The sequence below is a fragment of the Nannobrachium achirus genome (assembly GCF_963921795.1).
Source record: "Nannobrachium achirus genome assembly, chromosome: 9".
Classification (NCBI taxonomy): Eukaryota; Metazoa; Chordata; class Actinopteri; order Myctophiformes; family Myctophidae; genus Nannobrachium; species Nannobrachium achirus.
Window position 1 is genome coordinate 24,152,738 of NC_137818.1, and position 26,365 is coordinate 24,179,102.

Genomic DNA, 26,365 nt, shown 5'->3' on the forward strand with positions numbered 1-26,365 from the left:
TTAAGGGCTTTGCTCACAGACACGTTTTTTTTTTTGCACGGAAAAAAATTCCGCACAGCCTTGCACACCAAAGCCCTTTACAGTAAATGAACACTAAGGATTTCACAGTATATTATCCAAATCCTTATAACTCTGAGAGTAGAAATGGTGCGAAATGGATCCGTAAAGGGGATAGGTTACAGTGTAGCTTTTTAGATTTTACTGTGCATCTTTTTACTTGCACGGGTGAACAAGTATCAATCAGTTGTTGATGAAGGTCCTTCAGAGTGTTTTACATCACATTAGGGTGCCTTTCATCGCAGAGTAAGAGACAGTAAGAGGCAGGTGTTTCTTATCAAATGAATGAAAGGCACACAAAAGCATCAGACTGCATTCAACATTAAAGCCTCACCTTCCAAAGCAGTACATAGTTTACAGTATGATTTTTCATTCAGATCACATCTGTTTCAAAAGATGTGAATGGCCTTTTTATTTAAGGACAATTACCACATGTGGTGAGCTGCCTTCAGCACTGTTTCTATCAGGGAGGGTTGCAGGGCTTCACTACCCACATATTATTGCACTTAAAATGAACAAGCTGTGTGTGTGTGGGTGTGCGCGTGTGTCTTTGCTTACATACAACATACTGCCTGCATAAAACAGAGCCAAACATTTACACTGTGCTCCCAGACAGGGACCAATGTTGGGTTAGAAGTCTCACTCTGTAAACAAGCGGACTGGACAGACTGGATCACACTTATACTGCCCACACTCACTTCTCTTCTTCTCAAAATGTGGCTTGATTGATTGATATCATCTTTGTGTGTTTAAACTGAAAATATGTTACGTTGTACAGCCCAGAGAGGATCACACATTATTAATCCTTCACATCATTATCATTTATTCACCCATTTCATATTTCATCAGTACATCAGCAGACCATGGAAGTACTAAATCATACATACACTTATAAATGCCTGAATCCCAGTCCCTGAAAACTTTTTTATATGTAGAATGATGAACCTTGTTTATTGGTTATTAAAGAGAGGTACTGCGGTACATTATTAATAATCAGGTCATATTTTAAACATTGTTAAGTCTAAGTCTAAAGCTCTGTCCAGACCGGCGAATTAGCGAAAGCGACGTGAATAAGCGAACCAAAAAGGCGAAGAATTCGCCTTTTTCCATACACACCAAAAAGCGACGCGAATATGCGTATAATATTCGCTTAATTCGCCTAAATACGAGGGGGTGATATCTGCCTGTAGCCACAGGAGGAGAAAGGAGAAGAAAGGAGAGAGAGGAGAGAGGAGAACAGACAGGGAAACAAATAAAACAATGGAAACTACATCCTCAAGTGATGATGACCTGGCCGTGGTTGTTAGCCTATTAAATAATAAAAAGAAGAATAGAAGTCTTCACCGGCGCACACAACCCATCACATCACAGAAGAGACAACACGCGTTCACCGTTCCCCCTCCGCTCCGTTCCCCCTTCAGTCACAGACTGGCAGCTCGCAGCGGTGGTGTAAAGTAACTAGAAGTACATTTACTTGAGTAGCCTGTACTTGTAGGTATTTGTACTTGAGTCCAATTCCCAGTACTTTCCTTCTACTCCACTACATTTCGGATCCTATTGTATTTAATACCCAGCGATTTATTTTATATAGGCTAAATTATACATAAACCATGCTTTTACAGTTTTACCAGTAGAAATTCAAGTACTTTTCCCAAGCAGCCACACCGACGAGAGACACGGAAAAGCAATGCAAATGGAAGGTCCCTCGACCTTGCTCTCTCTCTCTCTTTATGTAGGATAGAGTGAGCTTGATTTAATACAGAGAGAGAGGAGTTCACCAGCGAATGTTCGCTAAATTCGACACAAGGGCGAATAAAAAACAGACGTCTTTTCGCTTTTTTTTAATTCGCGTTTGGTGTGGATGCTTCCATTGACTTTATAAGGTTTTAAACAAATTATACACTAATTCGCTATTCGCCAATTCGCCCTCTGTATGTACGGACCTTAAGGATATGAAACCCTATTTGGTTGTAGTTGGTTTTCCAGTTAATGGTAAAAGCTCAAGCAGATTTAAAACATGTCAGGCTAGTGAGCAACGTTGTTGCAGCTAATCAAATGAATAATTGGTATACTAGATTTATGTGCCCAGAGCCATGGGTGTGTGGTGGAATTCAGATCAATCAATAATCATGAGAAAATGAGGAGACAAGACAATTATATTAGGTGGTGTGTGGTCAAGTTTATATATAACATGATATCATGGACAGAAGTACAATTAACACTCTGGACAGTGGTAAAAGAGTTCTGCCAAGAAGAATGGTCAAACACTAGAGTTATACTGTGGCTTCAAGGCCTCTGGAACGAGCTGTACCATAACAAGATAGGCTTTACCAAAACAATAGTTACTGAGGCCTACTGAAGACTTCTCGACTCCTAACTATCAAGTATTAGTATCATCATACAGACGTCACCTAGATATTAATATAATCAATGAATACATGATCTACTCTATAACGTCACAAATAATCAATCATGATAAACTCTAATCTACTGCAGGTGTGTCAGTGTGCAAGCATAGACGGTATTGACACGCCTAATTCTAACACAGCCCCTTAGTTTAGTTTTATTAGCACATTGTTATTACAATACATATCAAGGATACAAAATACTGTTCAAGGAGAGGAAGAAGCCCTTATTGATTTGATTAGCTGCAACTGCGTTCCTTACATCACAGTGTACCTGCCTTATGCAGCCTGCCATGTCTTTGGCTCTAGTTTTTAACCTGAACTGGAAAATAAGCTACAAAACGTTTCTTCCCCCTTTATGTATTTTTCTTTTCTTCATAATTCCTTAATCTTCTTTTCTGTCCTCACTTTTATATTTCTATATTTTATTCTTTTTTTGCTTAAATCCATACTTCTGTACATTATGTCTTTTCATTCATCCTTAAGTTCTTACTTTCATTTATATACTCCAATCCCTAAACGCTCATTTTATTGTTTTTATCATTTATGTTAAATGCTGTTGTATCCTACTGGCTCACCTGCCAGTGAGGAGCCCCCACTGGGAGGACGTAGAGCCTTCATCCTACTCCTCCCACCCAACTCTCCTTGTTGACGGGCCGCCCCAGCGCCCCCCAGCGTAGGAGTATGTGCAGGGACAAATATCTTCCTCCCAGCCTAGCTTTCCTCCTCTGAACATGGGCCAATTCTGTTCGTATAGACTTTTACTACTGTGCCACCCAGCACCCTTATCATTTTCCTTGTTGAGTTTTTAAATCATTATTCACGTGTGTCTGTTCATCATCTTCATCATCCATCAACATGATTTACAATTGATTTAGACTCTTATCCAGAGTGATGTACAATAGACCGTTTGTCAGCCTTCTGATTGGTCCCTGAGACTCCCTGACTGGCCAACCAGAAAAAAACATTCACTTTTTGCTATCGGGGGTGGAGTTTGTGCAGTGGAGAATATTGAATGTGGCTTTCAACAACTGTCCGCAGTGCGCGACACGGAGATCGGCCGGTACGGTGATAGCGACGGCAAGCGTCAAGCGATCTCGCTCATCATAACGAATAAGCTTCAACAAACTAGTTCACATGTACCTTATCAATGGTCTAAGAGTCACGATTGGGTACATATAATTTAAATGGGCAGAATTACGAAAAGCCAGCCTATTATGTGAGGAGAAACATTCTCTCTGTCCTCTTCCTAGTACCCAAGATGCAATGCGCTTCTCTTTCTATCTCTGATCCAGAGGATTAAACTAATTAAAACATTTATTTTTCGGGGGAAAACTACTGTTTTGCTATGTAATTACTGTACCTTTTTCTTCCCTTTTTATTAATATCACGTAGATGTGTTTTTTGTGGTACTTTATATAGCTGTAATGAGGCTATGAAGGGAAAAAAAATCCCATCCACTACCACTATAAAAGAATCTGCAAAGAGGATTCTGTCCCACTGGGATTAAACAAATTAAAACATATATTTTCGGGTAAACCCCCTGTTTTGCAATGTAACTACTGTACCTTTGTCTTCCCTTTTTATTAATATCACCTAGGTGTTTTTCCTTTGGTACTTTATATAGCTGTAATGAGGCTATGAAGGGAAAAAAAAATCCCATCCACTTCCACTATAAAAACAATCTGCCCAGGGTTAATGTCCCATCATAGTAACAGGGCAGAATGGGGCGGGATTTACAAAAGGGTTTATTGTGAGATCAGCGTAAACGTTGTGAAACCTAGTCAACAGATGACTGGGGTAAACTTTTTTTTCTTCACCCTATTGTTTTTAGGTGAGACTTTTTCCACACCTATTCTTGCCAAATAAAACAAAATGTGGCAATCTCAATGCGACATGAATTCACATAATAAAGCTATATTTCCTAATCCATCTCTTTGACCTGAAAACCAGGGCAACCCTATCTCACACAGACCACCCATAGTGTGCGTGTCTACCATAATAAAAGTAGTGAATAGCTTTCTTATCGCAGGACCTCATTTACCTCATCCTGTGTTTCTCTCAGTCAGTTCCTCCCGCTCTCTCTGTTTCTGTAAGTCTCTATTTGACTGGAAATAGTATGACGTAAGTCCAAAGGACAATGAAAGCCATCTGGGAGTTAAATGCCTTGACACTCCAGTGATAACATCCTGGAGAGGCTGTGATTTAGCTTAGATGTTGCTAGATTCATGTATCCTGCGTTATTACTGTACACAATTAGTTATTATGCATTAACACTGTTAACATTTTATGCATTTATCCTGCATCCATCTTGCATTAATAAATTGTAAAATATAGAAATGGTAGCCAGTAGCCACCTGTATCATACTCAGAAACCAAGGAGGAGGATTTCATACACATCATCACCAAATCCAACCCAATATCAGCCTAAACTATTAAGGTCCAATGTAGCCACATCTGACCTAGATCTGTCTGTGCTAGATTAATATAAACTGTTACGGTCCAATGTAGCTGTGTATGTCCTATATTAGCGTAAATGGATCTACATTCAATCATAATACAGTGTTTCGTCAGTAACAGGGTTCTCCATCTCTTTAGCGAGAGACCCTGGTTGCCCATTGTTTCCAATCACAAGAGAGCAGTCATGAAGTTTACAGGCTAAATAAGTGAAATTAGAAGTGGATGACACGCAGACAAAATTGGAATTGGAACATGGTAAAATTGATGCTGATAAATGGGTAGTGTTTGGGTGAAATTGGATTAAAGAGCTGGAGAGAACATTCTTAATTGAACAAACAAAACAACCCATTACAGGTTTGTGTGGTGTGAACTGGTAGAACTGTTATTTTCTTCGAATGTTCGCCTATTTTCACCATTGTGTGTCTATTATGACATGCCTAGCCAGAATACAGACCCTAGGGTTCATGTGGTTAAAGGAGAATACCACCCAATTAAACTATGTCGGGAAAATGTCTCTGGCTTATTTAGGCTTGCCTCTGCACTGTAGCAGCCTAGAGGTCCACAGTCCTCATCTCAGACGCTTTCCGACTGGCCGTCAGGCTGAAATCGGTGCGTTGGAGAACTGGCTTAAAGGCCAGTCCACACCAATGCAACTCCTTGCAACCAGGGGTGTCCCACCAAATTCTGGGCCCTGGGTACAAGGATTCGCTGCGGGCCCGCCATGAATGTTCTTCATAGTGGGAGGAGGTTTAACCCATTTAGACTGGGAGCGCATAATTACTAATTATTTTGTGCTTTAACTATTGAAAAATAGCAGATATACAAGCTCACAGCGCGCAAGCTTGTAGATCTGCTATTTTTGAAAAATTGTGAGAATTTGTGCAAGTCTTTGAATATTTCAAATCCTTCTAAGATTTTTTGGAAAAAACAGTGTTTCTATGTCAGTGGTGCTCAAACCTTTTCACGTGAAGGACCCCCAAAATCACCATCTCAAAATATTTGGTTCTAGTGACCCCCAGAAGAGAAATTAGAAGTTTGCTGGGGACTCAAACTAGTGAAAATAGCAGATCTTCAAACTTACAACACGTCGCTCCGCGCTGCGTTGTGAGCTTGTAGATCCGATTTTTCATTTATGGAATTTCTTTTCATAAGATTTGTATTTTTTAAAATGTATTCACGAAATTATTTTGAAAAATAATAGTTTTTTATTTTATTTATTTTTTTATGTTTTGACATTTACTTGTGACCCATAAAAACGTGTCCGCAACCCACAAATGGGTCCCGACCCAGTGCTTGGGAACCAGTGTTCTAGGTAACTCCTCACAGTCTTATTCAACCAGAGAGCTGCTAGTCTCTCAAGAACAGCCGAACTGAGTTCGAGTTAAAACTGAGCTCCAGTAGTCAATGAAAAGGATCAACCTTTTCCTTGACAATGGCTAGCGAGATTGGAGAGCTGCTGACAAGGGGACACAATACCACCATTCATCCTCTAACAGCAGAGGGGTTTTGTGTGGTTGTATGAACCAGACTATCTAGCTCAAGTAGGTTAATTGATTAATCAAGAAGCAGAGTTTTTTGCGATAATAAAAATGTAAATCATATATAACAAGGACTCGACATGAAACAAATTCAAATCGATTTTTTTATAATCCACTAGTCTTATTACAGTACTTGTTTGTACAATAGTGTGGTGCGATTTAAAATAATGTTCATATTGATTTGAAGACAAGTCATATCACACACACACATGTGTAACTGTGCATGTGTACTGTATCTATGTTTGACTGAGTGAATGAAAGACAGAGAGAGGCAGGCAGGTCATGTGTGTGAGACAGAAAGATTAAGATGTTAATTGGTCACTTTGACCACATTCCACCCTCTTTCTCCTTCACTGTGCAGCCAGAACACTGATCTGCCTCATCTGTTTCAGTTAGGACCCAATGGACACGACTTTTATGTGTGTGTGTTTGTGTGTCTACGTGCTCAGGAACGATTGTCCAAGGAGAACTCCCACCTTCTAAAATACATTTACTCTTCTTTCATGTTGCTAACACAGGAAACACAGGAAGTCTTGATGCTCCAAGTGTCCTAAACTCTCCCAATCTGTAGAATGACCTACCCTCCTCAGTCAGTAATGCAGACTGTGCGGATTGCATACTCATTCCCTATTTTCCATTTCCATTTTCCACACCCTCTTGTACTTTTTTCCCCTTCTTGTTGCATATTTTTTGTTAATAGATTTAGATATACAGACATACTGCTTGCTTAACCACAAACACGAAGAATGTTATTTCAGATAGCCTTTTTTTTCCTTCTTTTTTTCAGAAAGCATCAGATGCTAGGATTTATAATTACCTGGAATCCTATTCACTTTGTGAAAAGGTTTTTACTGGTGCTCTACTTACATGATAAACTGACAATTTACCCTGTCGTTTGTTGACTAGGGCTCATGCCATTTGATGCCAATTGTACATTTCGATGACCACATTTTCACGGTACTGACCCAGAATCAGAATGTTGTTTACAGCTCCGTTCCATTCTTCAATCTGCTCCTCATTCTCAATATGGAACTGATTATCTGACCAGCTAATGTGTGCCAAATGACATTGCTGTCTAGTTCTTAAATTGATGAGGTCTGTGTGTTGCGTGAGAGAGAGACATAAGGATCTTGTGTGTGTGTGTGTGTGTGTGTGTGTGTGTGTGTGTGTGTGTGTGTGTGTGTGTGTGTGTGTGTGTGTGTGTGTGTGTGTGTGTGTGTGTGTGTGTGTGTGTGTGTGTGTGTGTGTGAGAGGGAGAATATTTGTGTTTGTAACACCCAGCTTTAGAAAGTGAAATATGTTTTTAGGAAGTGTTTTGTTCCTCTGTGCGTATATTGTCTCTTTTCATGAACTTCTTCAGCCGTTGGCCTCAACCTGATGAATATTCAAATGCCAGACAAAGAAAATGCTCAAAACCCAAATTAGCCAAGAAATTCCTAACAAAGTCTTTCACACACAAAACTACTGTGTGTGTGCGCGTGTGTGTGTGTATGTGTGTATTTCTGTCTATTTTGGTCAGTACACCAACATGCAGTGTGTGTGCGTGCGTGCATGTGCTAAGGAATGATTATTTCTATTTCATGTTGCTAACACAGGAAGTCTGTCTGTTCCTTCCCTAAAACATCCTCCATACTTTGATGCTCCAAGTGTCCTAAACTCTCCCAATCTGTAGAATGACCTCCCCTCCTCAGTCGGGAAAGTCCTGTTCTGGCGAAGCCCGAACTGGCGAAGTGGGGATTTGTCTCCTACCGTAGCGATCTGGCGAATCGATTGTCCACGACACTGCAAGCGGCGCGAAGGCCAGCGGACCTTGGTCCTGCTCTTCGCCCCCGAGCGCCGCAGGCGCGAGTGGCCGCGAAGAGCGGGCCAGGGCCGCGCGGCCGGCGGAGCGCCGCGCGAGTTACGAAGCTGTGGTGAATGCAATCATTATATTTATGCCCAGGCCGTAAGGCCTGGGCAAGCGCACGATAAACGCCCTGTCCAGAAGACGTTCGCCAGATCGCTACGGTATCGGACATTTCCCCACTTCGCCAGTTCGGGCTTCGCCTAAAAGGTACGTGCCCCCTCAGTCATGCAGAGTGCAGACGAGCTCACTCCCTATACTATTTTCCATTGTAGTACACCTCACCCTCTAGCACTTGTTTTTCCTTCTCGTTGTCTTTTTTTGGATAGATTTAGATATACATGTAAAGACATACTGCTTGCTTGTTTAGACAGACGCTAGGATTTATATTTACCTGGAATCCTATTCACTTTGTGAAGAAGTAAATCGTTTTTACTTGTGTTTATCCACGTTTAGAAAGTGAAATATATTTTTAGGAAGTGTTTTGTTCTTCTTTGCGTATTGTCTCTTTTCATAAAATTCTCCAGCCATTGGCCTCAACCTGATGAATATTCAAATGCCAGACAAAGAAAATACAGAAAGCCCAAATTAGCCAAGAAATTCCCAACAGTCTTTCACACGCACGCACGCACGCACGCACGCACGCACGCACGCACGCACGCACGCACGCACGCACGCACGCACGCACACGCACACACACACACACACACACACACACACACACACACACACACACACACACACACACACACACACACACACACAGTGTGTGTGTGTGTGTGTGTGTGTGTGTGTGTGTGTGTGTGTGTGTGTGTGTGTGTGCGTGTGCGTGCGTGCGTGCACTCACATTAGCTGAAACCAGGACAAAATCAACTGTGACTAATTGATTAGTTCTTGGCAGCCAAATATCTTCTAATTATCCTGGCCCTGAGTGCTTAGATTCTAGCCCTAAAGCTTTGCTCACAGTGTGCCAAGACGTGACTTACAGCTCATGTTAAACACAGCTTTAGAACACATGTGTGTATGTTCCTGGGGTCGTGGGTTCAAATCCCATTCCATGACCTATTTTTGACCCTTTCCTGTTTCTGACTTTCTGTCCCGTTGTGTTTCTTTCTCTCTCTCTCTCTCTCTCTCCCTCTCCCTCTCCCTCTCTCTTGCCACTTATGTCTATACTGAAACTCAGAGGAACTTCACACCCATTTTAAACAAAAGACATATTGTGCAGCATTCATCGCAAACTGGTTTTCTTTCCGAATAACCCCTCACCTAAATTTGAGAGCCATTCTTAAAAGATCTCTTAAGGTTTTACACATTTGGAGTAAATCATTTGAATCATGACCGCAGATGTCAGTGTGGCTTAGTTCTTATTCCAGGCATAGGTTTAAAACATTTGGTCCTGTCCTTAGGCTCTTGGGTTCAATTTCTTCCTAATGGCATCTATAACCTCCCCCCTCCCACACACACACACATGCACACACACACACACACACACGCACACACACACACACACACACACACACACACACACACACACACACACACACACACACACACACACACACACACACACACGCACACGCACTCTGACTTCCTGATCTTTTCACCATACAGTGAGGAGTTTCATGTGAGGATGTAGCACATTGGGAGAAACACAGTATTCCTCCTGGTGCCGCTCCCACTCGCTGCTTGACACCCTCTTGAATTCCAAGAGGGTCAATTGGGTTTGTTGGAATGTCCGGCCATGCCGGGGCACCATGACCGATTCCAACCACTCCACAGTGGTGGCCAGAAACATCACCCATATGACACCCGGGTGCTCTAATGGTTTCATTTTTAATTTGTTAATTTGTCTAGTTTTCTTTGATAACTAGACAAATGAACTTTGATTTCAGAACCCCTCACCTACTTTTTGAACTCATTTTGGGTATCCATAACTTAACTACACTGTGATTTATTATTCTAGAGCTTGACTTTTAGAACCATGTTTTAGCTGTGTGTTTGATTTTATTATTCTTTTACCAACAGGGTGGTGCCATTTCCATCCTCACAGCATGTGAGAGGCCCAGTGAGTTTGCGGGAGTGGCTCTCATAGCTCCCATGGTCCAGATGAACCCTGACTCAGCCACACCGTTCAAGGTACAGTAGGAACACATCACACTTCTCACCTACTCTTCACCTCTCTGTTTTCCGGTCCTCTACTCACAGACTCTCTCATCTCATTTGTCTTATATTCCTCCATCTTCTCTTCCCCATTATCACTCTCATTTTCTGTTCTATTCTTTTCTCTACTATTGTTCTCTTCTCATTCTTCTTCTCTTCTCTTCTCTTCTCTTCTCTTCTCTTCTCTTCTCTTCTCTTCTCTTCTCTTCTCTTCTCTTCTCTTCTCTCCTCTCCTCTCCTCTTTTCTCCTCTCCTCTCCGGAGTCCTGGCCCTCACTTACTTACTCAGACATTCAAATGCGCATGCACATGTGCGCGTACACACACACACACACACACACACACACACACACACACACACACACACACACACACACACACACACACACACACACTTGGACACCTCTTCAAAGAGAATTTAATGGTTATGATCTCTCTCGGTCTTCCTTCTTTCTCTCATCAGATCTCCTGTAGTTCTCTAGTTAAGAAACTATCTGGAGACCCTTTTACTATTTTGTCTCTTTATTTACCTGTTATTTGTCTGGGTGTGTGTGTGTGTGTGTGTGTGTGTGTGTGTGTGTGTGTGTGTGTGTGTGTGTGTGTGTGTGTGTGTGTGTGTGTGTGTGTGTGTGTGTGTGTGTGTGTCCTGACTTTAATGAAATGTGCATATGTTGTGCTACTGTGTAGGTTTTCCTGGCTAAGGTTCTGAACCATATGCTGCCCAGCCTCTCTCTGGGCACCATTGAGTCCAGATGGGTTTCACGGGACCAGAAACAGGTGAGGCAATGGAAAATATCTGTGTGTGTGTGTGTACGTGTACATGTATGTATGTGTGCTTGTGTGAGATGTGTGTGAGTGTGTGTGTTGACTTTGTAGGTCAGTACATCAACACTAAGCAGGGTATGGCAGAGATGTTGGGAAGTAAGGCTATAGTGGTTTTATGAAATCAAGTGCAATAAGCTAGAGATCAAAACATGGTCTCCAGGGATGAACCCATTGAACCAATAAAAATAGATGGATATCAACCATGCGTGTGCGTGCGTGCGTGCGTGCGTGCGTGCGTGTGTGTGTGTGTGTGCGCGCGCACATGCCACGCACATGTATGTTTTTATTGTGTACATGGACCCATTCATAGATGTTTATTCTCCAGGTCACAGATTGTTCAACAATAGATTCTCTTTGACTGGGTTCCAAACCACAGAGGTTTTGTTACGTCTAGCTGTGTGTGTGTGTGTGTGTGTGTGTGTGTGTGTGTGTGTGTGCGTGCGTGCGTGCGCGCGTGCGCGCGTGCGCGCGCGCGTGCGCGTATGCAAACAGCTCAATGAGTGTGTGTACAATGCATGTTTATTTCTGTCTCTGTATTCCTGCTTGCGTACAGAATGACCCCCTTGTGATCTCAGTTGTTCAACAAGCAAAGACAGCTGTACATCAACTATACAATAGTGTGTACGTGCCTGCTTCTGTTTTTGTGCATGTCTGTGTGTGTGTAGCTTGGTGTTTCTCTGTGGGTACCTGCACTGTCTGAGAACTCCAGTCCTTGTGGACATGTCTTGTAAAGACTTTCAGAGCCAGAGGGCAGGAACATTGAAGACTAATTTATCACGCGACAGCGATAAAATGTCATTTTTAGAATTTCCTGTAGTATGTCCTAACATTGTAACCTCCATGTACTCTGTGTAAAATCAGCTGGGTGAAGCTGAAAACTGAATTTCCCTCGTGGAATGAAAAGGTCATGAACAGCTTTCAAATTAACTTAGTCATCTGTCACCTGACTTTGCAGAAATGTTTTCAACTTCCTTGTGGTTTCTTAGTTTTCTTCATCAGCTGCGGTTTCACATTCACAGCTATGTTTTTCATTTATTTTAAAATCCAAGAACTTCCAAGACAAAAGTGAAAGTTAACTGGGATTCATTTAGCATACAAGGCCACCCACTCTTTCGCTTCCAACGGTGTCCCCAAAAAGACTGCAAAAATGTAAATTACACTTAATAATTAAACTAATATAATAATGAATATTATTTGTATTATTTATTTTTAGTGTGTATGTGCACACGGACACACTTTCTTGACAATTTTGGTATGTTGAAATATGGAGTGGAGCCTTCTCTATTGTCTCACCTCTCAGTTTTATTTGGTGTCTGTTTCATTGGGGAACTGGGAGGTAAGTGGGCTTCTGCAAAAAAAACATGTTGCTAACCATGCTCTATTCCCTATCTCATGTCATTTGAGTCAGAGTTTCATGTTCCTCTGAGCTGTGAGAGAGGTCACTACAGTTACACTGTTCCTCTCTGGAATTCATTCCTCAAAGCAGCAGATCACAATACCTTGAGATCGAGTACTGTAGATCGGAATTAGGAAGCGCGCTATTGCCAAGTATGGAGGTAGAGCCCAGTACAATTCAATAAATATTTAACACTGCTGATAAAGTACCGGACTCATTTGAGACAACCCAGTACAATTCAATAAATATTTAACACTGCTGATAAAGTACAGGACTCATTTGTCCATGTACGTTTTACAACAGGACATGTAGGATATACATAATGTATGACAGACTGTTCTCTGATATAGCTCTGTTGGCAGAGTGTTCAGCACACAGGTCAGGCCCACAGTTTAACTGGCAGTTTAACTGTCTTACCTTCCACCCCCTTCTCTAACCATTTCTCCACCCTCCAACCCTGTTTTCCAACCCTATCTTCATCCTCCAACCCCCTCCCTCTATCCTCCCCTCATCTCTCTACTTCCTACTGCTCATCACTTACACACTCCTTTATTTTCACTCTCCCCCTCTTTCTCAAAATTCCACTACTCTGCTCTCTTCTGTTTTCATTCATTCCCCCATACTCCACCATGTCCTAACATCTCCCCATCTACACCACTCTTTCCCCTAACCAGGTGGCAGCATACGATGCAGATGTGCTGAACTTCCATGGAGGGATGCGTGTGTCGTTCGGCATGCAGCTGATGGGGGCGGCAGCGCGCATCGAAAAGGAGCTGCCATCCATTGCCTGGCCTTTCCTGCTCCTGCACGGTGACGCAGACAAGCTGTGTGACATCAGAGGGTCCAGGCTCATGTACGACACGGCCCAAAGCGGAGACAAAAAACTCAAGGTGACGAGAGATTGCACCAACCTCAGTTAGGGCTGTCACGATCATGACATTTTATTGTACAACAAATTGTCAAACAAATAATTGTGATTAAAGATTCAATTTTGGCATTGAACATTGGAACATATCAATAAAAATACCTTTCTTTTGGGCATTTAGGCTTTTAAGCATTTCCAGATATTGACAAATAATTCATTATACAAAGAAATTATTGCCAAAAATACAGAATGTACTCGGCCAAATTTGGCTATATTTATTAATGTTATACTTGTGGTGCGTTGTGAGGTTGTAGCTCATCTATTTCCACTTTGTTTTAAATGTTTGAAAATGTATGAACATTTTTCAACAAACAAAACGATTATGATGATTATGCACAAATTGTGATTCTCCAACATAATTGCGATCAGGCACGATTATACTATGAAAACAGCTTGTCTGTGTGTATCTATGTCATGCCTGACACTGTGGTTCTATGGGTTTGTCGCTCTGACATCATGCTCTGATGTCACTGTGATGTCAGGGGAACCACTCTTAACAGAATGGGTTTGCGGCTCTGACATCACGCTCTGGCTTGATGTCCCTTTTATGCCCATATATGGAGATCGCTGATGTCACACTTGCAAATTAATTACGTCCTTGTCCGTTTTATGACCATATATGGAGATCCCTTTTGAGGTGAAGTAGTTCCATTTCCCTAGACTAGATCCCGTTCTCCGTTCAGGCACTATGCTCTCACCCCTCCACCATCAAGGGAAACCCATCGAATCCGGAAGTTGTTTTTCCTCACGTCATATCACACATAGGTGACGTTCACGGCAGTACACCCTTAGAGCGATCATCACATCTGTTCATTTCAAACACAACGCAATGTAATGTAAACACCTCCTGTTGCTATGTGCATGTAGTCTCATAGGAACATCAAAGGCTGTCTCAGTTCAATTTGTTGCAGCTTCCCCTACTGCCTCACACAATGTGAGTGTTCGTTTGTTTGAATGAACAGCAAGTGGGATGCAGGAGACCGCGTGACCTCTGAAGAAATACATCTTCCTCTGAGGTTTTAGAGAAGGAAGTGGTATTTCTAAAGCCCAGCCACGTCACGTGGTTCATCATAAGTAGGATGAACCACGTAGGATAAAAAAGAGATATTATACTATTACTGTATACAGTTGTATTGCATTTTATTTCATCAACTCAGTCATTGTGTCCTCTATCCAGTCTATGTAGTTTTCCCAATAAAGGAGAAGAAATTGAAATAATATGTGTTTGTTAGTTAGATATAGCTGTCATAGGCGATATTGCATCAGTCTCATTTGCACAGGTTGTCTGCATAATTTTGCTGACACACCTATACCAGAAATACCACTCCTGTGGTGACAGTTCACAGTACTTGGGAATCTTGGCACTGATGTGATATCTCTTAACAGAGTGAAGACAAGAACAGTTAAAAGGACCTTCCTTGTATGGATCAAGTAATTAAATATTCTCCTTTCAATTCTTTTTGTTAATAATAATAATATCATAATAACTAGTTTATAGCACTTGTCAAACAAATTGCTGCACAGCAATTGGAACAGATGCATAAAGATATTTGTTGGTGCAGCCTTCTAAACCATCCGAAGTCCGAACCACTTATCAAATATGATAATAATATAGGTGTGGGTTGTGTAAAATGTCCGGGAAAATGATTTCTTGCAAAGAGTGGGAGCCCTGGACAAAGAAAGCAAGAAAATGGAAAGAACAAAGCATGATTGTACCAGCATAGCCTCTCATTCTCCTTCCTCCCTCTCTGTCAGGTGTATGAGGGAGGGTACCACGCCCTTCACCATGACCTCCCAGAGGTGGCAGAGTCCGTGCTAAAAGAGGTGAGCGGCTGGATCACAGAGCGCCTCCCTCCTGCTGCCTCCACAACCCAGCAGACCACCTAGACTCCTCTTGACCACTCATCCTCGCCCAAGGAGACCCGCTATACTGCTATGTGGAGAATCCCCATCTCTTCCTGAATGTGTAGGGATACCCATGTCTGTATACCCACTTGTGTTTTACCCTAATTCTCTGAGCGTCTAACCTATACGCATCTGTTTTTGTGGGCATATCGTAGTTGGGGGAATATGAAATGTACCCACATCTCTGTCCATAAAAGAGTATACACTCTTTTTTTTCCTCCTCTGGACAAAAAGAGCAAGAGCCTGTTTCTTTTTAAGGCCTGTCCATGTGCATAACAATTGTTACACGTGTCAGAGGCTCTACAGATGCATTTTACCAATGTGTTTAATATACAGTTCTAGTGGGTGTTTCGATCCTTGGTTAGGATTTCTAGAGGGCCGGAGAAGCCATTTTCTCCTCAACACATTGACCTCCCCACATGTCTAAATACCGGTAAGCTCTCTCCCTCCCTTTGTCCCGCACGAGTCTAGCTCCTCCTCCTCTACTTCCACCTCACATGTACCTTGTGATATTTTCCACTGGCAGCTCTGGTTGAGTGAGTAGAAATATTTTACAAGAAATATGTGTGACTGTTTATGTTACCTGGGACACACAGAACAAAACATTTTGTCCTTTGGTAGGAAGACCAGTGCCTGTACCTTCTATACAAACAACACATTTGGATTGTTCTGATCCATCTTAGCTTATTATTATTATCCCCCTTTCAACTTGAGTGCAGAAATGTTAGAAATGTCTAACTCTCGCTATTTCTCCCTCCCTCTAATGGTGACTGGGAAAAACTCGGATGGGCGCGCAAGGCCCGTCAGTGTCACTGTGACCTTTGACCCAGTGGGGTTATGGTTGACAGTACAAAGGCTATCCTTTAGAGTCAATATGTTCTTCATTGAGCTTAGACTGCAACTGGGGCCCAGCAGTCCATCAGAGTAGAGTCAGTGTAGTATGCTCACTGCATTGCACATCACTTGCGTTGACATGGGTGTGTAATTTCTTATGAAAGTAGGGAATCCGCCCTCAACATGTCTTTTCAATCTAAACCTTGATACAGTAGGTAGGCCTATCTGTTTTTTTTTCCTGATTCCTGGAAAGAGAATGTAGAAAGAAAGGGGGTAGACACAGGTCATGATGAGACCAATTTTACCACAGGACATCAACATTAGGTTTGATTGAGCCTATAAGCGCAAACTCATTCCACCACCAGGATACCCCTGTAGCACCCTTCATTTTATCTTTTTTACCAGATCTATCTATATAAAATCCTTTTTAATGCAACTTTGAATTATGACCTCTTTCCATTTGGGACAAAGCATTGTAATCATGTTTTGCCATTTGGCACACGCCAATGCAACCTTGGGCTACTTACACTGCCTGTGTAAGCAGCCCAAGGTTGCAGGCTGGCTGCAACAGACCCGGCATGTGTTTTTAATTCTGTTCTAGCCCATTCCATTCCAGACCATTCCACAAGTCATCTATCGTGTACAACTGATACATATCAATATTTAGTCTGTTGCATGCAGGAAGTGTTTAATGCCACTCCTGTCCACCAGTCAGTCAATATCAAGATGAAGCAAAAACAGGGATCAAACGGGAGGGCCAGTGTCCTTTCAGGCCTGTGTCAATAAATCACTCCAGCATGGTATTGGACATACATCACACACCCACATCAAGCGTGACTTTTGTGTCCCAGGGAGAACATAGAACAAGCATGTCCTTGCCAAACATGTGAAGCATGTCCTGTTTTGGAAATCGACTCAGTCCAGGCTTTTTCTTTTTTTTACCCAGAGTTCAAAGGGAGTCATGCAGAGAGCCCCGAGATAGACAGGGTATGGTATCCATGGTGACCACTGCTAACATGTAACCACGGCAGCAGGTTGGCAGGCATTGGCAGAAGTAGGCCCCTTCCTCGTTTAAATTCTTACATGTGTGGTAACCAACGGTGATTACCATACGTCCCTTCTTCCATGCCTGATTCTCTGTTTATCTGTAAGTCTGCTTGTCTGTGGCTCTCTGGCTCAATCCTTCACTCAGTCCCCTAGTTTCTAACCTCATCACCTAATTTCTCATTCACTCTGTCTCTTCTCTGTCTGTCTTTCCATCTATCCTTCTTTCTCTCTGGGTTCCTCCTCATCTTTGCCATTATATCTCCCTCTCTGGCACTTTCTGTCTGTCTGTCTCTGACCCTCTCTCTCTCTCTCTCTCTGCCCCATCTTACCCTCTGCCCTCTCTCCATTCCCTTTTCCAGCTTCTCCCACCCTACTCTCTTTTTTCCCCTCTCAGTTGCCGTGGTGACCAGTGTTCTTTGTACTGCCTATCACAGAGGCTGTTGTTCCAGAGCAGAGTCAAACATCCTGTACTGTCCGTCTCTCAGCCCCTGTGCCTAAAAAAACTCATCCTACACTTCCCCTAGTGGCCATTCAACAAAACTGCAGTAGGTTTAGGCTGAATATGCTATTTGTGCTGTTCTCTGCATTTAATTGCACTTGAGTGTTTTGGGTCCTCACAGCTCTACTGCATGCAGTGCACATGCAGACCTCTAGGGAGGGTTTAAACGATACATTACAATACATGTATTTCAGCCAGGCATCAGATATCAAATCAAATTCCACTAGAGCCTTCTACCCTGTGCTTGTTATCTCCCACTCTGCTTTTTAAGAGAGTCATATGATAGGTTTCAATTTTCAATCTGCAAGATATGTAAGATCCCAAACCGAATCATCAACCAGTTAAATATATATTTTTTTAGGTCAGAGACTGTATTCAGGACCTACCACGCTACCCTGCAACACGTTTCTGTCCTCGTTGGCAACAAGGGCAGAGAGAGAAATAAAAAGAGGCAGAAAAGATGCTGCCATTAACCATGGTAGCGCCTTTCAGCAAAATGAGCGAGTCAAATGGGGCATTTACCAAAGGGCCTGGTCTGACTGCCAAAATGCCCAGGTCACATTATACATCTCACTGAGGGGACTGATTCCTGATGCTGACATGATATTGGCCTTTGCTCCCCCAATACTATATGTTTATTTTTGTCACCATTACCGGTATGCATTATTGTGTGGAGAAGTCAATGTGATTTGGAAAATGCCTGTGTACAGTTGGAATGTCTTCTACGGTGTAAAAGCAATCCAAGTTACTGTTGATGACACATTCTTTAGAACAGAATTGATTCTATACGGATTTGTGAATAAGGGCCATTGTGGGCTGTTTTTTGTTGTTTTTATTCGTGACCTTGAAGACAGCTGATATATGTGAAGGGGTTCTTTGCAACATAATTATCTTTCTTTTATTTGTGTATGTCATTATCTTTATTACCTAGAGATATGCTACAGGGTTTTGCACAAAAGAACGCAAGAATGGTTCCTCAACCACACATGTATAATAAGAACTGAAGAGTTCTCTTCCAATCCAGTTTGAAAAATAGAAGTCATCTCTAAAACAGATATCTTGAGTGGACAAATATTATCCTCCACCAAGGACTTATCTACAACCATAGTGTTTTTTTTTAAGTACTATGTGTTTTCCAATCATTCTGTAAGAGTAAATGCCACTTTTATGTTCAAAAAGGTGTGCATGTCATTTTGGAAGAAAACTCTTCAGCTGTAATATATGAATTTGAAAGAGAATAGTACCTTTTTGTTTAATCAACATAAGTTGATATAGATCTCAAGTGGGAAGGCTGCTTGATTGCTTGATATAATTGTAATACACTGTACAATACCACGCAAATGGCATTGCTACTAACACTTGAAGAAAATTACAAAATCAGATCTATTGTCTTTTACAAAAACAAAAGCCTTTTATTTATCTTGTCTACAGTATTTATATAGGCATTGAACACATTGGATATACAGTATGACAAACGCACTTTTTATACCATAACCATGTTACGTAAATACCTTTTACTGCTTTCGCACTGTTAATCAATACTGAAGGACTGTAGCAAGCTTGGAGAAGACACTGCCCTACAAAGGCCAAAAGCAGTAACTGCCTTATATGTGTTTTAAATGTCAAAGGTCATGACTAGAATATATCTACAGTATATATCTATATCTCAACAAATATACCTGTAGCTAATTTAATAAGCCACTCCTGTACCAACAAAGATAAGGCAGCCATTAGTTTCTTCACTAATTCCACTACTCAGGCAGTCACTGCTTTTTGGTTTTTCTAGGACAGATGCATGTACGGTCATCAGCCATTGAGTAAATTGATACAATTCCTGATATGATTTTATAGAGAATACTAAATCACTTGTTTTGTCAACATCTCAGTGTTGTGTTGATAGAACTGGGGTCTTGTTGCAGTTTTATAATTGTTTTTGTCGTTGAACTGTGAATGTTTAAACTGTCGAGTCAGTGTGCACATGTGTATTTTCTGACAAGTGCGCAACAACCAGGGTATTGCTGTTGTCCGGAGAAAACCTTGGAATCCTCTGAAATGGGCTTTTTTTAACAAACAGATTTATTCTCATATTGGTGTAATTGTTTCACAAAAGTAGGGAAAAAGGGTAGGTTTATTTAACTTATAAACAAGCATCTTCAAAAGAAGCTGACTTTTCAGGAATTCATTGAAATATACTTATTTTTATACTGACAGCCATGCATCTGTGGAGGTGGACTTATTATGAAGCTCACAAAGTAGGAAAAGCTAAAAGCCCCAATTCAGAGGATTAGGATGTTTTCACATGAGGGTAGCAGCTTGTTTCTGAGAAAATAATCCTCAGATTCCCTCTTCTTACCAAGAATTCTAATCTAACTGTTAAAAAACGATTGTTTTTATGAAGGTTTTTCTATGTCTGTTTTTTTTAATGTGGTTTGTGTTGCTTTGTGCCTTATTCCCATGACATATACAGTATGTGTACATACATATATAATGTATGTATATATGTTTGTTTGTGTGTGTGTGTGTGTGTGTGTGTGTGTGTGTGTGTGTGTGTGTGTGTGTGTGTGTGTGTGTGTTTGTGTTTGTATAGATAAACTTTGCTTTGCTAAGGTGAATAAGTAACATTCTTTCCATGTAATGCAACCTACTAGAGTCAGCATTGCCTCCCTGTCTCCCTATCAATCTACCTTGCCTACCTCTCTGTCCTCCCTCTCTGTGTGCTTATACAGCGTCCTCTGCCTCCTTGTCTGTTTGTCTGAGGTAGTCTGACCAGTGTGAATCAAAACACCGTTCCAGTTCCATGGGCGGAGTGCTTGTTTTCGGTGGAGATGACCGAGGCGCGCTTTCTCAGGCGACCTTGATCCACGTGAGACACCGCCAAGCAAGCGGTAGCGAGCGAGTCGCCGTGTCGAGCGTTTAGAAGGTCGCATGAGCCGAGGGTGCCAGAATAGTAAATATTCGCCACCCCGACTTTCGGCACCTCCGCGCGGTCCAAGGGAACACATCGGAGCGCTCCCTACCTCCGGTTCAGCCAATCACAAGCTTCCGTGGGTGGGTCTTAACTAAACCCAACCAGTGTTTTGATACACGCGTCTGACCATACTGTATGTCTACCCTTGGTCTCTCTATGTCTCTCTGCCCCTCTTTTGACTGTCTATATATTTTTTGCCGTTTTGCCATTACGTCTACCAGATGGCCAGTCTTATCTGTCTGTTTGTCAGTAGAGCTGTCTGAATTCCATCTGTTTCCTATCACATTTTGTCTGCCCAATTTTTTCTATCTGCTTGTTCATCTGTCCCCCTGTCTCTGTCTCTCTCTCTCTCTTTCTCTCTTCTTTCCATTACTTTTAGCATTCACTCAAGTATGTACACTTTAGTGTGCTTCTGTGTAGAAGTACTATGTTGTGTTTCATAGACTTGGCTTTAGGCTTTTCCTTTGGAAGCACTGCATTCATTCCATTTTGGGTTCTATTTGAAGTTAAAACTCGCTCAATCACATTCAAGTGAAAGAAAAAGCAAATCCAGATGAGGGCTTGCATGTTTCACTCAAAACTGTCTTTAAATTAATTTCCTTGTTGCTCTTCCCTGCCTCATCTGATCTGTACACAGTATGTACACATGGAGACTTGTTAGAGGGTGTTGATGCATGACTGACTTACAGCAACGGGCAATGCTGGCCTCAGTTTGGATACAGAATGGACATTAGGACTAAATCAGTGTAAATAATAACTTGCAGCGGCTCCCAATATCGACATAGTTTAAGAGGGAATACTGCTTGTCATATTTGTTTGTAAATTGTGGTGTAAATTGGATGGCACTGTTAGGCATAGCATTGAGACACAGGCTCAAAGCTATCTGAATGTTTCCTGGCAAGGTCTACTAGCTTCTGGAAATATCTGATTGAAATACACCTGGTCTAGTCAGTGTCAGTTTCTCAGAAAGGCTTCTCTGTGTCTCTGCCTCTATGCGGTCAATCAAGCAATAGTAAATGAAGACTAAGCTATGTGGTGTACAGCTGAGCTAGCAGGAGTTAGAAGGATGCTTACTTAAGCAACTGATATGAATGTAATGCCAAATAGAGATGGAACAAAAATAAATGAAAAGGCGGACCTTTAATGTCATTGTAGGTTGACAACATAACACTATTCAGATTATATAGCCTATAGTGAAATGCTTATAGGAAGCACAAGTGAATTATCTGTGAAAATGAGAATTTGTCTTTTGTATGCAGCAGGGAAGCACACATTCAGATCAGAGATTCAGATTATGGAAAACTGTCTTGAAGTTTTGATTCTGACATAACTTTGCTGAGTCTTCCTTTTATCTAAATGTTTTAACCAACTATGTGTATAATATGCTATGATAAAATTACTTCTGAATCACTGAGTCATACTACTTATTACTAGAATGTTTATTATGTTCATACTCTTATGAAATAAACTATAAATATGTTCAAATACAAGCTGGACTGTTTCCACAGTGTGTCTCTAATGTGATCATTAGAGGTGAGTGTGTATTTAATTAATTAACTTTGGGTTTGGTTACATAAAGTATGTAGGCTACAACTATTGCTAAGCTAAATAGCTTTGTGCGAGGACAGAAAAAGATTGTTCATCGAAAAGCTTCCTTTAAAAGGAATAGTTCATGCAAAAAAGAAAAAGAAAACGTAGGCTATTTTCTATCAATTTCACCTCATAAAGCCTCGAACCCAAGGAGTTATTTTTTCACATTCATTTGAAGACCAGTCTAGAATCTCTGAGTCTCCTATCAAATATTTATCTGAACAAAACGACCTCCCACTGTGGGTGAAATGTAGCTTGATAAAGGCTGCCAAAGACTAATTAAATATGAAACATGATTTGGGAATTTTGATCAGCATGGTTCATGACTGGCTAGACCGGTTTCCTATAGACAGACAGACAGACAGACAGACAGACAGACAGACAGAGTGTTTTGTTTTTACACAGGATGGCGTGATGCTGCAAAAGACCAATTTTATGGTTGCCTTGCCAGTTCACAACAGGTTGCTGGGGAGACGCATACATTAACCAGCAGGTGGCAGTGTAATCTCACAATTCAATTTCCATTGAAGCCTATGCAGTTTTTATGAATGTTCTGAGCAGTATCCTTGATTCAAGAATACTACACACAGACTTGAATGAAGCAAGGATTTGGTAATGCCCTTTTTGTTGGTTATTATCTCTGTCATGCACAGCAGGGGACTAGTTTATTAGTCTGCCTTCTATGTTATGTCTCTTTATAAATCATGAAAGCCCTTAGCTCTGAACTCTGTAAAATCTGCACCTGGCTCAGTGATAACAAATCATTTCACCTATAGGCAAAACTGAATCCACTCTTTTTGGGTCCAGAATTAACCTCTGCAAGGCAAAAGACTTCACAGTCAAAGTGGGTGACACAATGTTATCACAAGGAAATAAGAAATGACCTACCTGGATTGTAATTGTAGAGGACAACCTTTCCAGTATAAATCAACAAAAACAATCAGAAAAGTCAACCAAAGAACAAGATTTATATTCAGGATCTCCTCTGTGGTCAGTAGGAACACACTAGCCAGAGCAATCATCCAATGTCATTTTGACTTCAAAACAAACTGGTCAGGGCTTGGCCTCACCTAGAACTCACCTAACCTCTCTGCTCATTATAATAGGTGGGATGGCTTGTTCAACCCAGATTCGGAATCGTCACAAAAATGGGGTTACATTTATGGGACTGCTATATGCCACCAAAATGTGGAATGCCCTACCTACAGAGTCAAAAAGTGTTACTCCCTTCTTCAAAACCGCCATAAAAGAGCATCTGTCTGCAATTCTGCAAAAGTCTAAGGCTGTTTACTGTACCTTTACATTTTATTGCTACTAGAGTTGATGATGTGTATATTAGTGTATATTACTAGTAAGACGCCTCAGGGGTCGAGGTCACGCCAATTCTTGGCCATCTGGCCAGTGATGTACAGTATATCGGACCAGTTACATCCATGTACTGTAGTACATCCCTTTTATGCCCATACATGGAGATCCCTGTCTGAACTCTGAACCAGCCACACAGATATGGGCTGTCTTCCTCCATATATGGGCATTCCCATATGTAGTCCTGTTAGATATGGGCTTAATATTGATAACATCAGGGATCTCCATACTGTATATGGGCATAAAAGGAATTCTGTTTGTGTGGTTCCCATGACATCAACATACAATATATTTTATGCCCATACATGGAGATCCCTATCTGAACCAGCCTCACAGATATGGGCCATGTCTTGGCCATCTGGCCTGTGATAAATATAGATGACATCAGGGATCTTCATATTTCCAAAGGGATTCTAGGGAATACCCATATGGACTTTTACATAGGTGATGTCACCTGTGATGTCAGTGATGTGTCAAGGAACCAACCCATATAGACTGTAAAAAATGTGTACACACATGTCTACACGCGGACAAGCTGTGACATTTCTCATGGTAAACTGCGACGCAATTCTTTAAATGTCTCAATTAATTGAATACACAGGACCACATGGAAAAAATCCCTTAGGGCTTTTTGTGTTATCCTCTAGCACCAGTATGTAGGCCTATATAATAATCGTACCACTGTACTATTTGCAAACTGTTGATAAAGTATTTAATCAATCAATTATGCTCTTCCACTCTAACACACACTCTCCTTTACATCTCATGCCTTCTGAATCTGTCATAATTTCCAGCAAGCAGTGTGCTTCACTCGTACAGCTCTCATGGAAAATCTCATGGAAAAACGGTACTCAATCTCCACAGATATTGTTCCAGGATGTTTATGTTCTTAAGTGTAGTTGGATTTTGTTCATAACCAGTGGGGACATAAATGTTCACAAGCCGATAAATCTCAGGAGTGTGGTCAACTTGCAAGAACAACTGACTTGTGATGTTAGGGAATGTCAAGAGGAAGTTCATGATGTTGTCTTGTGTAGCCTAGAGTAGACAATAGAATGGATCTTTTGCACTATTACACAATACTAGGCCTATTCACAGTTTGTACAGCAGCAATCCGCCAGCAGAGGGCAACTTAAGACACATGTTTTGATTTCCATGTAAGTTGGAACAAACGTGCTCTCTAAACCAATCAGATATTGGTTCTTCGAGGAATTAAATCCGGGCTCACTGTGGCCATGGCAACGGCTTTACCTCTGTGACAGCGGGGTGATGGAGGGCAGGAGAAGAGAGGCAGGCTGTTATTTAGCATCTCAGCCTATTGGCTTGGAAGAGAATGTGTGTCAGTATCCTTTTATCTGTCTCATTTAGCAGCAAGCTGTTGATCTAGGACGCAGTGTGCTGTGTGTTAGCACAGCTCTGATGAGAAAACTAAAATCCAATCAAAAAGCATCACAGACAACATGTTGCTGATGTTAATGGAGAGTGTGACTAAAATAAAATAAAATAAAAGGGGAAAAACATGTTTGCTCACACAATAACTCAGAATATGTATATGTGTGTGTGTGTGTGTGTGTGTGTGTGTGTGTGTGCAGAGAGAGAGAGAGAGAGAGAGAGAGAGAGAGAGAGAGAGAGAGAGAGAGAGAGATGATGCCCTACAAACCATGGGCGATAAAGGAGTGCTTTGCTAAGCCAGCCTTTACCTAGAGTAGACAGTTTGTCATCAAGGAAGGAAGGAAAAAATAGAGGGAAACTTTGGGGGTTTCATTTTAGTTGACTAATTTCTTCTGTAGTTTTGGCCTTTAAATCTCAGTACCAGGCTTAAATGAAAGCCAGCTTGTCACGTTTCAACCCACAAGAGACTCAGGTGAGTCACAGTCTGAAACAATGGTTATAAAAATTCAGTTGAGTGCGCAATGTAAAAAGAAAAAAGGAGAAATGCTTCAGCCTTCATCTGTGTTCCTTTCCAAGTTTAACCTACAACATCGATAGACTGAACTGAACCACCATAGGTTTGTCGAGGACTCTGTGCTGAACCCCCACTGGCTGCCTTTTAAAATGCTATGCATTTAAACACCAGTAAGACTCCCTAATCGGGAGATAAGCGACCGTTGGTCGCTTATCTCCACAAATAGGCCAAAAGTTTGTTTTACCAATTATTACACTCTATGTGAACATTTACATCAACAAATCCCAAGTACTATGCAGAACGACCCATTTCAAGTTTTTAATGTACAACAATATTTAGAAAATAGGTCTACAAGCTCACAATGCTACGCATTGTCCTCGTCCCTTATATTCCCATAGGTTATATGGAGATCTCAGTGTTTGTCAGTCCTTGTTCATTTATGCCCATATATGGACATCTCTATATCTACTGTAACAGTCCTTGTCCCTTTATGCCCGGAGATCTCTTAACTGTAAGTCCTTGTCCCTTTTATGCCCATATATGGATATTCCTGATGTCATCAGTATATGAACATATATGGGCTTTCTGATATGCCCATATATGGAGATCTCTTAACTGTAAGCCCTTGTCCCTTTTATGCCCA

General features: G+C 41.4%; 1 protein-coding gene across 3 annotated transcripts in view; it reads left to right on the forward strand.

Annotated features, from left to right (window-relative positions):
* mgll (monoglyceride lipase) overlaps positions 1-22,340 on the forward strand; it is a 59,233-nt gene extending 36,893 nt beyond the window's left edge. For 2 of the 3 annotated variants that reach the window (XM_080734325.1, XM_080734324.1), the window contains 4 exons: positions 10,329-10,439; positions 11,150-11,239; positions 13,358-13,573; positions 15,364-22,340. In XM_080734325.1, coding sequence (XP_080590451.1) covers positions 10,329-10,439; positions 11,150-11,239; positions 13,358-13,573; positions 15,364-15,495 — 549 coding nt within the window. In that variant the 3' untranslated portion in view covers positions 15,496-22,340. The remainder of the gene's footprint in view (positions 1-10,328; positions 10,440-11,149; positions 11,240-13,357; positions 13,574-15,363) is intronic. The other variant, XR_013962386.1, reaches the window with a different exon arrangement.
* Positions 22,341-26,365: the final 4,025 nt, after the last annotated feature.